Here is a 13,902-nt window from a genome sequence, read left to right as displayed (position 1 = left end):
TAGATACACAAAAGAGGGAAGGGAATGAAACCATACCACTACATAAAATCATCAATTCACAAAGACAGCAAAAAAGAAAGGCAGAAGGAATAAGGCAACTACAAAAGAGCCAGAATACAATAAGATAACATTAGTACCTATAAATAATTACTAATTAACCTATCAATATATTTTTAAATATTCTATTTATTTAATTTTAGAGAGAAGGGAAGGGAAGGAGAAACAGGAGAGAAACATCAATGTGTGGTTGCCTCTCGCACACCCCCTACTAGGTTATCTGGCCCACAACCCAGGCCTGTGCCCTGACTGGGAATTGAATCTGTGAGACTTTGGTTCGGAGGCCAGCACTCAATCCATTGAGCCACACCTGCAAGGGCAACCTATCAATATTATTACCTATCAAAAATTACTTTAAATGTAAATGGATTAAATTATCCAATCAAAAAACATAGAGTATCTGAATGGATTTTTAAAAAGTCCTAACTATATCATACCTAAAAGAGACTCACTTCAGCTTTAAGAACACACATAGCTTCAAAGTGAAGGGATGGAAAAAGTTGTTCCATGTATAAGAGAAAATCACAAAGTAACTATATTTACATCAGACAAAATAGACTTTAAGTCAAAAACGTTAGCAAAATATAAAGAAGGTTATTATTTAACAGCAAAAAGGTCTATTCATCAAGAAGACATAACAATCATAAATATATATATGTTTTTACTATCATAGCACCAAAATATAATAAGCAAATACAGATCTACAGGGAGAAATAGACCACCATACAATAATATATTATAGGGAATTTATACACCACTTTCAATAATGGATCAATTATCCAAACAGAAAATCAACAAAGAAACACTGGAGTTGAACTATATCTTAGATCAAAGTGACCTAACAGACATATACAAAATATTTCATCCAACAGCAGTAGAATACACATTATTCTCACGTGAACATGAAACATTCTCCAGGATAGATCATGTGTTGCCACAAAACAAACCTTAGCAAATGGCGGGGTATAAATGGGTAGACTTTAGCAAATGGTATGGAAATATGAATCAATAACAAAAGGGAAACTAAAAAGTTCACAAATATATGGAAATTAAAAATCACATCCCAGGGCTAAACTTAGTCTAGAGATGGCTCACACAGAGAAGAATGGCAGGCGAGTGGCTTGCAATGCTGACTGGTGTCGATCACCTAAGGCCTGATACACAATGAAGATGGAATCAAAACCCCCATCCAAATCACATCCCTGAATAATGAATGGGTCAAAGAGGACATCAAAAAAATTTTTAAACTCCTAAAACAATAAAATGAAAACAAAACATACCAAAACTTATGGGATGCAGCAAAGGCAGTTCCAAAGGGAAGTTGATAGCAATAAATGCCTACATTAATCATTAAGGAAACCAACCTAACATTACACCTTAAGGAACTAAAACAAAAAACAAAACAAAACAAAACAAAAAAGTAAGCTCAAAGTTAGCAGAAAGAAATAACAAAGAAAAATAACCACAAAGACCAGAGAAGATAAATGAAACAGAAAGTAGAAAAACATATAAAAAGATCAATGAAAATAAGCTAGTTTTTTGTAAAGATAGACAAATTTTTAGGTAGATTAACTGGGTAAAAAAAAAAATTAGACTCAAGTAAATAAAATCAGAAATGAAAACCATCAACCTTCCAGGAGAAAAAAAGGGTAAAAGCTCCTTGGCATTGGTTTTGACAATGACTTTTTGGATATGATAGCTACAAGGAACCAAACAAAAACTAAACAAGTGGGACTATATCAAACTAAAAAGCTTCTGCACAGCAAAGGAGATTATCAACAAAGTGACAAGATAACCAACAAAATAAGAGAAAAATCTGCAAATCATGTTAGATAAAATTTTAAACCAATAGAAGTATACAATATGAAAAGAAAATACCATACCCATCCAGTTATAGTGAATTTCTCTTACCAATCATATCCTACAGCAAAAGATGTTTCAATTACAGGAGCAATGAGTTTTGCAGCTGTCATGATGTATTTTTCTGCCATGGCTTTTCTACGTCAAACAAACAAAAATTATAAAGAAACATTATAATTACATTTTTTTTTACATTTTAAAAAAAATTTAAGTGTTGACCTGCTCAGTGTGATTCAGTTGGTTGGAGCATTGTTCCATAGACTGAAAAGTCGTGGGTTCATTATTGGTCTGAGCACATACCCAGGCTGTGCGCTCATACAGTAAGGTCTACATACAGTCTGGGTACATACAGTAAGGTAACCAATCCGTTTCTCACATCGGTATTTCAAAGTCTCTCTCTTCCCTTCTTCCCTGCCCCACTTCCTTCTCCCTCCCTCTCTAAAAGCAATGAGGAAATATGTTGGGTGATAATTTTTAAAAATTTAAGTGTGAATGTTATCTATCAAAGCTAATGTACAATGAAGCCTACGAATGGTGGACAGCTGTACTAGAAATTTCTAAGTCAGGTTGAATATCATGACTAGGAAGTGGAAGCCATGACTGCCTTCTGAGTCAACAGTTCACTTCTAGCTTATGATACATGTTGGCAAACTAAAGGAAGAAAGAGGCACTGGAGAGAAAAAAGGCTCGGCAGCTGACATTACATAACCTGCACTGCCTGTGACATGAAAGGAAATGGCCATTAAAGGAAAAGCATATAAGCCCTGGCTGGCGTAGCTCAGTGGATTGAGTGCAGGCTGCGAACCAAAGTGTCGCAGGGTTGATTCCCAGTCAGGGTACATGCCTGGGTTGCAGGCCATGACCCCCAGCAACCGCACATTGATGTTTCTCTCTCTCTCTCTCTCTTTCTCCCTCCCTTCCCTCTCTAAAAATAAATAAATAAATAAAATCTTAAAAAAAAAGAAAAAGCATATAGATTTGCCTCATCTATGCCTTTTATTCATATAAGTAGAATCATAGAATATTGTTTTTTTGTGACTGGCTTCTTTTATTGGTATTTATCATAATGTTTCATAGTTTATGTGTATTGTAGCACATATCAGTATTTCATTCTTTTTTGTGGCTAAATAGTATTCTATTATATAGATAGACCATATATCATGTATCCATCGGTTGTGAACACTTGGGCTGTTTCCATTTTTTATTTGTTATGAATAATGCTGCCATAAACATTCATGTATAATTATTGTGTGGACATATGCTCTAATTTCCTTTGAGAATACACCTAGGAGAGAAATTACTGGTTTAATCTTCTGAGGAATTTCCATACTGTTTTCCAAAGTAGCTGTACCATTTTACATTCCCAAATCAATACATAAGATTTCACCTTCTCTACATCCTCACCAGTACTTATTATTACATCTGCCTTTTTATTACAGTCATACTAGTGGGTGTGAAGTGGTATCTCATGGGGTTGAGCTGCATGTCCCTAGTGGGCACAGAAGTTAAGCATCTTGTATTGTGCTTATTAGGCATTTGCATATCTACTCTGAAGAAATGTCTATTCAGATCCTTTGTACATTTTTATTGGGTTTTGGGCTTTTAAATATTGAACTGGAAGAGTTCTTTGTATATTGTAGAAATAAGTCCCTTCTTAGATACATGGCTTGCAAACACTGTCTCTCATTCTGTGCGTTTTTTGTTTTGTTTTTTTTTTTACTTTTTTAAGGATATCCTTTGAAGAACAAAAGTTTTTTTAAGTTTGATGAAGTCCAATTCACCTATTTTTTCCTTTTCATATGCTTTTGGTGTCAAATCTAAGAAGCCATTGCCTAACACAAGGTCAATAATATTTACTTCTATGTTTTTTCCCTAAGAATTTTATAGATCTAGCCCTTACATATAAGTCCACAATCCATTCTGAAGTAATTTTTGTGTTTGGTGTGAGAGAGATCCAGCTTCATTCTTTTGCAAGAGGATATCTATTGTCCCAGCATGATTTGTTGAAAAAGCAATCTTTTCCTCCATGGAATTGTATTGGTACCTTTATTGACTATAAGTGTAAGACTTTATTTCTGAGTTCTCAATTCCATTCCAATGATTTGTATGTCTTTATGCTATTAGATTAAGTACTACCACACTGTCTTGATTGCTGTAGATTTAGTTAAATTTTATAGTTTGAGCCTTCCAACTTTGTCTTCTTTCACAACGTTGTTTTGGCTATTCTGAATCCCCTTATATTTCCATGTAAATTCTAGAATCAACTTATCTCTTTCTTTAAAAATACTAGTGGCCTGGCTGGCGTGGCTCAGTGGATTGAGTGCTGCTGGTCTTCAAACCAAAGGGTCAGAGGTCAATTCCTAGTTTGGGGCACATGCCTGGGTTGCAGACCAGGTCCCCAGTAGGGGGTGTGTGAGAGGCAACCACACATTGATGTTTCTATCCCTCTCTTTTTCCCTCCCTTCCCTTCTCTATAAAAGTAAATAAATAAAATCTTTTTTAAAAATACTGATGGGATTGATAGTGATTACATTGAATCTATAAAGTAATTTGGGGAGCACTGCCATCTTAGTAATATTATGTGCCTATCCATTAACATGTGATGTCATTCCTTTTATGCAAAACTTTTAAAAAAATGTGTTATAGTTTTTAGAACATAAGTTTTACATTTCATTAGTTACATTTATTCCTATTTTATGCTATTGTAAATATAATTGTTACTTTCATTTTCCTATAGTTGATTGGTGTGGTATATTTCTATAGTATAATATTGACTTTTGTGTATTGATATTTTACTCTGCAACCTTGCTGAACTCACTTATTAGTGATAATCATTTTTTTAGCAGATTCTAAAATTTTATGTTGGATATTCTGTATTCAAGATCATGTGATCTGTAAACAGAGGTAGTTTCATTTCTTCCTTTCCAATCTGGATGTATCTCACTCCTTTTTCTTGCCTAATTTCCATAGCTAGAATATTCAGCACATGTTGAATAGACTGGGTGAGAGTAGGTACCCTTCTCTTGATCCTAATCTGAGGCAGAAAGTATTCAGTCTTTCACCATTAAGTGTGATGTCAAACTGTGTCTGTTTGTCACAGATTGGGGCACTTCCTTTCTACTTGTAGCTTTTAAGGACATTTTTGTTTGTTTATCATGAAAACATTTTGAATTTTGTCCAAAATCTTTTTGTTTATACTGACATGATCATGCTGTTTTTGTCCTTCATTCTATTAATATCCTGTATTGCATTAACTGATTTTTAGATGGTAAACCAGTCTTGCATTCGTAGAATAAATTCCACTTGGTTATGGTATATAATCTTTATATTTTGATGGTACTTTGGTTCACTAGTATTTCTTAAAGATTTTGCATCTCTATTCATAAGATATTGGTCTGTAGTTTTCCTCTGACCTCCTTTTGGGTACAGTTTTATTTTTATATCAGGGCAACATTGGCTTTATAAAATAAATTATTTTTTTCTGGAAGAGACTGTATAGAAATGATGTGAATTCTTCTTTAAACATTTGCTTGAATTTTCTAGTGAAACATTTTGTGCCTGGAGCTTTCTTTCTTGGGAGATTTAAATTATAAATTCAATTTCCCTAACATGTAGAACATTTGAGGAGCCCTAAATGCTCTATTTCATATAAGGTGAGTTGTGGTAGATTTTGTTTTCAACACAGTGTTCTATTTAGTGTAAGTTGTAAAATTTATGTATACAGGGATGTTTTTAGTATCCCCTTCTTATCCTTTTGATGTCTACAGGGTCAGTAGTGAGAGCCCCTGTTTTGTTCCTGATATTGGTAATTTGTGTCTTCTCTTTTTTTGTCAGGTGTGTTAGAAGTATTTCATTGATGTTATTATTGTTTCTATCACCAATGTGAATGATTTCTGTTCTTTATTACTTCTTTCCTTCTGCTTCCTTTCTGTTGATTTTTTTCCTTCTTTTTCTAGGTTCTTAAGCTGGGAGTTTAGGTTACTGATTTAAGACTTCCACTGTCATTCTAATCACTTTTCCCTTACATGTTGTTATTCTAAGCCTCATTTCCAGACATGGTCTTTAATTTTCAGAAGTTTAATCATGATATATCTTGACATGATTTCCTTGGGTTTATCCTCTTTGGAATTCACTCAGTTTCTTATATTGTAAATATTTTTTCTTGCTAAGTTTGGGGAGTTACCAGACATTATTTCTTTAGCCCAATCTCTTTTTCCTATCCTTCCCAGACACAGATGACACAAATATTAGATCTTATGTTAAAGTCCCAGAAGTCCCTGAGACTCTGTTCTTTTTTTTTTTTTTTTTGGTCTATTTTCCCTCTGTTGTTCAGATTGGGTAATTTCCAACTTCTATCTCCTAGTTCACCGAAACGTTCCTTTCTCCCCTTCATTCTCCTGTTGAGTCCATCCACTGAGTTTTCTATTTGTTTTTGTAATTTTTAGTACTAAAATTTCCATTTGGCTCTTCTTTATCACTTCTATTTCTTTGTTGAAACTATTGCTTTTCTAAGGGTTTCTATTTTTAACGTATTTTAAGTATGTTCATAATTGCTTCTTGAAGCTTTAAAATTTTTTTTAAGATTTTATTTATTTATTTTTAGACAGAGAAGGGAAGGAGAAGTGAGGGAGAGAAACAGCAATGTGTGGTTGTCTCTCATGTGCCCCCCCCCCCAATGGGGATCTGGCCGGCAACCCAGGCATGTGTCCTGACTGGGAATCGAACTCTTTGTTTTGCAGGCTGGCATTCAATCCACTGAGCCACACCAGTCAGGCTTGACGTTTTTTAGAAAACACGTTTGCTTTAAAGATAATTCTAACATCTCTGTTATCTCAATGTAGGCATTTAACGATTGCCTTTTTTCATTCAATTTAAGATCTTTGTACCATGAGTGATTTTTTATCAAAACGTAAACATTTTGCATTATGAGACTGAATTTTATTTGTCTTTTGTTTTGGCTGACTCTTTTGACATTGCTCTGGCAGTGGAAGAGACACCACCACACTATTGCCATTTAAAAGAAGTCCAGTTTTCCCACATGTACTCTTTGACACCCAAGGTAAGAGATGGTCATTATTTCTGCTGGGTGGGGTGAGTTCCTGCTTCTACCATGGTCGCTACTGGCACCACAGTGGGGTTGCCTTGTCACTGCTGATAATGAAATTCCTAATTCTCCACGATCTCCCCTGACACCACCCCAGGTGAGATGGGGAGGAGTGCCTCCTTATTACTTGGGGTGGGGGGAACTCCAGGCTCCCTATGTGCTGCCTGCTGAAACCACAGAGTGGCAAGACTCATGAAGGGCCTTTGGAGATTAAAGTCGTGGCTTCGTATTTGGCCTTTTGGGGTACTGGGTGTCTTCTTATAGTCTTATGAGGGTGGAGGTCTGGCTCTCTCTCACTTGGTGTTTGCTGGCATGAGTAAGGGTGGGGCCAGTATTTCTTTCTGTGGTATTTGTCTTAAAGTTTTCTGTCATGCTGGCCTACCCCTTTCCTTGTCTGTTAGTTAAAGAAAGCAGGCTTTTTGTTTGTTAAATGTACCCATGAACATGTTCTTCTTTCCAGCTTCTTCAGCTAAAGTTGGAGAAACATGAGGGAAACTCACTGCCACGTTCTTCTGCAGGTCCCAAGGTCACTTGATTTTCCCTTTTCTCTCCACCTTTCTCCTTATATATTTTTTATATATAATTTCTAGGGTTTTTATTTGGACTTAGTGGAAAGAACAGGGGAAAGTGCATCTACTCTATGTTCCTAGAAGAAGTCTCCATTTTATTGTTTGATTGATTGATTTTTAGAGAGGAAGGGAGAGAGAGAGAGAGAGATTGAGATCAATTTGTTGTTCTACTTATTTATGCATTCATCAGTTGCTTCTTCTATGTGCCTGACTGGAGATTGAACCTGCAACCTAGGCGTATTGGGATGATGCTCTAATCAACTAAGCTACTTGGCCAGGGCCTCTGTTTTATTTTTAATGTTAAACTACTTCCCAAAAGTTAAGGGCCCTCCCTACATATAATGAAGTATCATTCAAAGCTAAAAAAGAAGGAAATTCTGACACACAATAAAACATGGTGGAGGACATTATGCTAAATGACAGTGACAGTCACAAAAGGACAAATAATGGGATTCCACCTATATGAGGTTACTAGAACAGACAAATTCGGAGATCCAAAATAGAAAGGTGACTGCCAGGGACTGGGGAGGGGATGCTTGAGAGTTGTTTTAAATGAATACAGAGTTTCACTTTGGGAAGATGAAGAAGTTCTTGTTACAAATCATTATGAATGCACTTAATACTACCAAACTATGAAGAATTAAGCACCATGGTTAAGATGGTAAATTTTAAGTTATGTGTATTTTCCCATAACTTGAAAGAAACTAAGGGCCCTGTATATCATGTGATATACTACTAATATACCTGTTGCAAACTTAATAAATAGTAAAAGTTCCAAAACACACTTGGCAGAGACTAGGTATCTTACTGGAGAAAGGAAGAAATAAAATAAATAGAAAGAATTTTGTCTTCGAGAATTGAAGTTTAATTGGGAGGCTAGACAAAAATGCATAAAGATATAATTAAAAAGAAAGATAATTCAAACAAAATTCCAATACTGCACCAAATGCAGAGATAAAGTAAGGTACAAAGAAATAGTAAATGTGTAAGAGTAACTGGAGTCAACATAAGCACTGAGATTATTGTGAAAAAGAAAAAAGAACCCAGTAAAGTACAGCAATGATGAAACAACAGGACTATTCAAGAAACATAGTGCATATGACATGTTTTGAATAAAATAATCAGATGCCCATTCAACTTTTTTATACAAATTTAACCTACTTTAGCTAGTTTTAATTATTAAGTGCCCCAAAGATTACCTTTCACGTTCCATTTGCCTTAGGTGATCATTTTTTATAGCTTCAATCACTAAATTAGTATGTGGATCATCCTGGAAACATGAAATTGGGAAAAAAATCACTAATTCAGAAGTAAACACTAAGAACTTAGATTTCTAATCAACCTCACCATTAACTAATTGTAGAAAATGAACCATAAATTAACCTTCCTACACCATTTTCCCTTAAGTAGAACATTTTTTCTTATTTCTGATTATCTGTCACATTCTCCAGTGAAGTAGCATAGATTTTTAAAAAAATGTTTTATTGAATTTATTGGGGTGACGCTGGTTCACAAAACTATATAGGATTCAAGTGTACAAATCAATAAAACATCATTGGCACACTGCATCACACACCCACTGATCCAAGCAAAGCCTCTTTCTGTTCCACTTCCTCCAACCCTTTGCCCACCTCCACCTACCCCCTCCCCCTTTATTCCTAGATATCACCACTATACTGTCTTATGTCTTTGTGTTATATATACATACATATGTGTTTTATTGCTTAATCCCTTTACCTTCCTTCATCCAGTTCCCCATCCTCTTCCCCTCTGACAGCTGTCAGTCTGTTTGCTGTAACCATGCCTCTGTTTATATTTTGTTTGTCAATTTACTTTGTTCATTAGATTCCACGTATAAGCAAGATCATATGCTATTTGTCTTTCTCTGACTGGCTTATCTCACTTAGCATAACAATCTTCGGTTTGATTCATGCTGTCACAAAAGAAAAGATTTCCATTTTTTACGGCCAACTAGTATTCCATTGAGTAACTGTACCAGAACTTTTTTATCCACTCACCTACTCATGGGCACTTGGGCTGTTTCCAGATCTTGGCTATTGTAAATAATCCTGCAATGTACACAGGAGTGCATATATTCTTTTGAATTGCTATTTATGGGTTTCTTAGAATATATTCCCATGTGGGATTTCTAGGTTATAAGGCAGATCTATTTTTAATTTTTTGAGAAAACTCCACACTGTTTTCCACTGTAACTGCACCAATCTGCATTCCCACCAACAATATACGAGGTTTCCTTTTCTTCACATCCTGCCTAGCATTTGTTTGTTGATTTATTGATGGTAGCCATTCTGACAAGTGTGAGGTGATATCTAATTGCGATTTTAATTTGTATCTCTCTGATCATTGTGATGTTAAGCATTTTTTATAGGTCTGTTGGCCATCTGTATGTACTCTTTTGAGAAGTATGTATTTAGGTCCTTTGCCCATTTTTTATCCTGGTGTTGAATTGTATTAAGTTCTTTATACATTTCGGAAACTAACCCCTTATCATTAGCAAATATGTTCTCCCATGCAATGGGTTGCCTTTTCACTTTGTGAATGGTTTCTTTTGCTGTGCAAAAGCTTTTTAATTTGATGTACTCCCATTTGTTTATGGTTTTCTTGCCTGTGGAAATATATCAGCCTATACACTGCCTATGTTTTCTTCTATGATTTTTATGGTTTCATGACTTACATTTAAGTCTTTTACCCATTTTGAGTTTATTCTTGTGTATGGTGTAAGTTGGTGGTCTACTTTCACTTTTTTTTGCATATCTGTCTAATTTTCCCAACATCATTTATTGAAAAAACTGTGTTTACTCCATTGTATGCTCTTGCCTCCTTTGTTAAGTAATAATTGACCATAAAGGTGTTTATTTATGAGCTCTCTTCTGTTCTATTGATCTATATGTCTGTTCTTTTTTTTTTAATACACAGCTTTTATTGCATCTTTAAATTACACAAATAAATGTAAGAAATCCTGCAAGTAAGTGTGAGGAATCATTCAGTACCTTGCTGTTTCTATAGCTGGACAACTTAGATCTTATTCATCATCCTGCTGAACTGTTTTTTCAGAAACACGGATACCTTTAGAAAATTCTCTGATATTCTTTTTTTAAATTGTTGTGGCTTGCTGAATTAAAGCAGCTAAATTTGATACAAATTCAATGTCATTTCCTTCCAGAATCAACTCATCTTTCTGGGTCTGAGATACTGAACAAGCAACGCCTGACCTCATTTGAACTCTGCGGATGTATTTTTTGCCCAAGAAATTTCTGATTTCAAGAAGAGAACCATTCTCCTGAATAACAACATTGATGGGGAAGTGAGTGTACATAGACCTTATCTTGTAGCAGAAGCCCAGGGTAATGCCTTTGATCATGTTCTGTACATGACTGCAGATGATGCAAATGGTGGCCAGTTCCTTTCTATTTCCTTACTATTTGTCAACCTGAAGCCTTCTTTTTCCAAGAAGATTGAGTTCTACATTGATGTGGCTGAAGTCCTTCTGCAGGGTGCCTCTGGGGCCCTTCTCAATAACTGTGCACCCTTTCAGAATGATGTCAACATTTTCAGGGATTTGGACAGTCTGATTGCTGAGAATGGTCTTCATCCTTGCAGTAGAAGTGGCAGAGAGAGCTATATGTCTGTTTAGGTTGTTTTGATTACAATAGCCTGTATTATAGTCTTATATCAGGTATTGTGAACCCTCCAATTTTGTTCTTTTTTCAAGATCGCTGAAGCTATTTGGGATTTTTTTTGTTGTTGTTGTTCCATATACATTTTTGGAGTATTTGTTCTACATCTGTGGAATATGCCATTGATATTTCAATAGGAATTGCACTAAATCTATAGATTGCTTTGGGTAGTATGGACATTTTAATGTTAATTCTTCCAATCCATTAACATGGTAATTGCTTCCACTTGTTTGTATCCTCAATATCTTCCTTCAGTATCCTATAATCTTTCAAGTACAGGTCTTTTACCTCCTTGGCTAAAATTTATTCCTAGGTACTGTATATTTTATTGTTGTTGCAATAGTAAATAGGATTGTTTTCTCAATTTCTCTTTCTAATAATTCGTTATTGGTAAATAAAAATGCCAATGACTTCTGAATATTAATTTTGAATCCTGCTACTATGCCAAATTCATTTATTAGATCTAGTAGTTTTCTGGTAGAGTCTTTAGGTTTTTCTGTGTATACTATGATGTCATCTGCAAATAATGAGTTTTACTTTCTCCTTTCCAATTTGGATGGCTTTTATTTTTCTTCTTATCTAATTGCTGTGGCTAGGACTTCCAGTACTATGTTGAATAAGATTGGTGAAAGCTGACATCCCTGTCTTGTTCCTGATCTTAGGGGAAACACTTGTATTTTTTGCCTGTTGAATATAATGTTGGCTGTAGGTTTGTTATATATGGCCTTTATTATGTTGAGCTATGCTCCCTTTATTGCCACTTTGCTGGAAGTTTTTATCATAATTGGGTGATGTATTTTGTCAAATGTTTCATCAGCATCTATTGATATAATCATGTGATTTTTATCCTTCATTTTGTTTATGTGATATATTATACTTATTGATTCATGCATATTGTACCAACCTTGCATCACCAGAATTCTACTTGATCATGGTGTATTTCCAGATCCAGTTTGCTAATACTTTGCTCAGGAGTTTAGCATCTATGTTTATCAGGGATATTGGCCTATAATTTTCTTTGTAGTGTCCTTATTTGGTTTTAGCTTTATAGTAATGCTGGCCTTGTACAAATAGCCTGGAAGCCTTCCCTCCTCTTAAATTTTTTAGAATAGTTTGTGAAGGATAGGTGTTAATTTTTCTTTGAATGTTTGGTAAAATTCCCCTGTGAAGCCACTGGGCCCAAAACTTTTGTTTGCTGGGAGTTTTTGTTTTTTTTATTATTATTACTACTTCTATTTCATTAGTTATAATTGGTCTAGTTAGGTTTTCTGATTCTTCCTAATTCAGTTTTGGAAGATCCTATGTTTCTAATAATTTATCCATTTCACTCAGGTTGCCCAATTTTTGGCATATAGTTGTTAATAGCGTTTTCTTACAATCCTTTGTAGTTCTCTGGTGTCAGCGTTTAACTTTTCCTCTTTCATTTCTGGTATTGTTTATTTGGGTCCTCTCTTTTTTTCTTGATGAGTAAGATTAAACATTCATTTAACTTGTTTTTCTTTTCAAAGAACCAGCTCTCAGTTTCATTGATCTTTTGTAATTTTTTTGTCTCTCTTATTTATTTCTGCTCTGATCTTTATTCTTTCCTTTCTTCTACTTAACTCTGGGTTTTGTTCTTTTGTTCTTTTTGTATTTCTTTTAGGTGTTTGTTTAGATTGTTTATGTGAGATTTTTCTTGCTTTTTGAGGGAGGCCTGTAATTTATTAAGTTCCCTCTCAGGACTACCTTTGCTGTGTCCCATAGATTTTGGGTTATTTTGTATTCATTGTAATTTGTTTCCAGGTAACTTTTGATTCCTCCTTGATCTCCCTATTAACCAATGATTGTTTAGTAACATGTTATTTAGTCTGCATGTATTTGAGTTTTTCAGTTTTTCAATTTTTTAATCTTTGTTGATTTCTAGTTTGATACTATTGTGGTCAGAGAAGATGCTTGATATGATTTTAATTTTCTTGAATTTATTAAGACTTGTTTTGTGTCCTAACATGTGGTCTATCTTTGAGAACAGAATGTTCCATGTACACTTGAGAAAAATGTATATTTTGCTGCTGAACTAACACAGATGCTGAGCAGCTGCTAAAAAGTTCAGGCTGGACAGAATATGGCCAAGTACACAGAAACTGTGTGATGCTGTTAACTGTAGAGTGTAGACAGTCAGCTGAAGCACTAGAGAGTCTCCCGCATTGGTCAAGATGGCGGCAGGAGGAGGCTGTTATACTGAGTGCAAACAAAAGCTAGAAATATGAATGGATAGGGCCCAAGTGCCAAAAGATAGAAATATAAGTTGATAGGAAATAAGCATGCCAAAAGCTAGACATTTGAATGGATAAGGCTTTACTGTGACAAAAGCTAAAAATATGAATGGACAGGGTCCAAGTGCACTGAAAGCTTGAAAGTTGAATGAATAGGTCCCCTGAGCACGCCAAAGGCTAGCAAGATTATTGAATAGAGAAAAAAAGTGCTTCTCTCCCTATCCCTATAAAAATGGTGGGTTTGAACTAGAAGAAAAGACATCATCTTTGAGGCAGTAGTCCATCATTCTCCCATGTTGTTTGGCACCTGAATAAAACCTCTTTACTTTTGCACTAGCACCTGCTTCATGACTTTGGCTTTT

At 35.0% G+C, this 13,902-nt stretch overlaps 1 protein-coding gene and 1 pseudogene across 7 annotated transcripts in view; both read right to left on the bottom strand.

Moving 5' to 3' along the window:
• Positions 1-13,902, bottom strand: part of IFT88 (intraflagellar transport 88) — a 193,911-nt gene that overhangs the window by 107,094 nt on the left and 72,915 nt on the right. For all 7 annotated transcript variants that reach the window (XM_045844893.1, XM_045844899.1, XM_045844898.1 and 4 more), the window contains 2 exons: positions 8,790-8,860; positions 1,969-2,055 (listed from right to left, as the gene is read on the bottom strand). In XM_045844893.1, the coding sequence (XP_045700849.1) occupies positions 1,969-2,055; positions 8,790-8,860 (158 nt within the window). The remainder of the gene's footprint in view (positions 1-1,968; positions 2,056-8,789; positions 8,861-13,902) is intronic.
• LOC123822764 lies at positions 10,634-11,209 on the bottom strand (annotated as a pseudogene).

Source organism: Phyllostomus hastatus, unplaced genomic scaffold, assembly GCF_019186645.2.
Source record: "Phyllostomus hastatus isolate PE091 unplaced genomic scaffold, TTU_PhHast_1.1 phas_contig_41, whole genome shotgun sequence".
Taxonomy (NCBI): Eukaryota; Metazoa; Chordata; class Mammalia; order Chiroptera; family Phyllostomidae; genus Phyllostomus; species Phyllostomus hastatus.
This window is presented reverse-complemented; position numbering and strand designations above follow the sequence as displayed.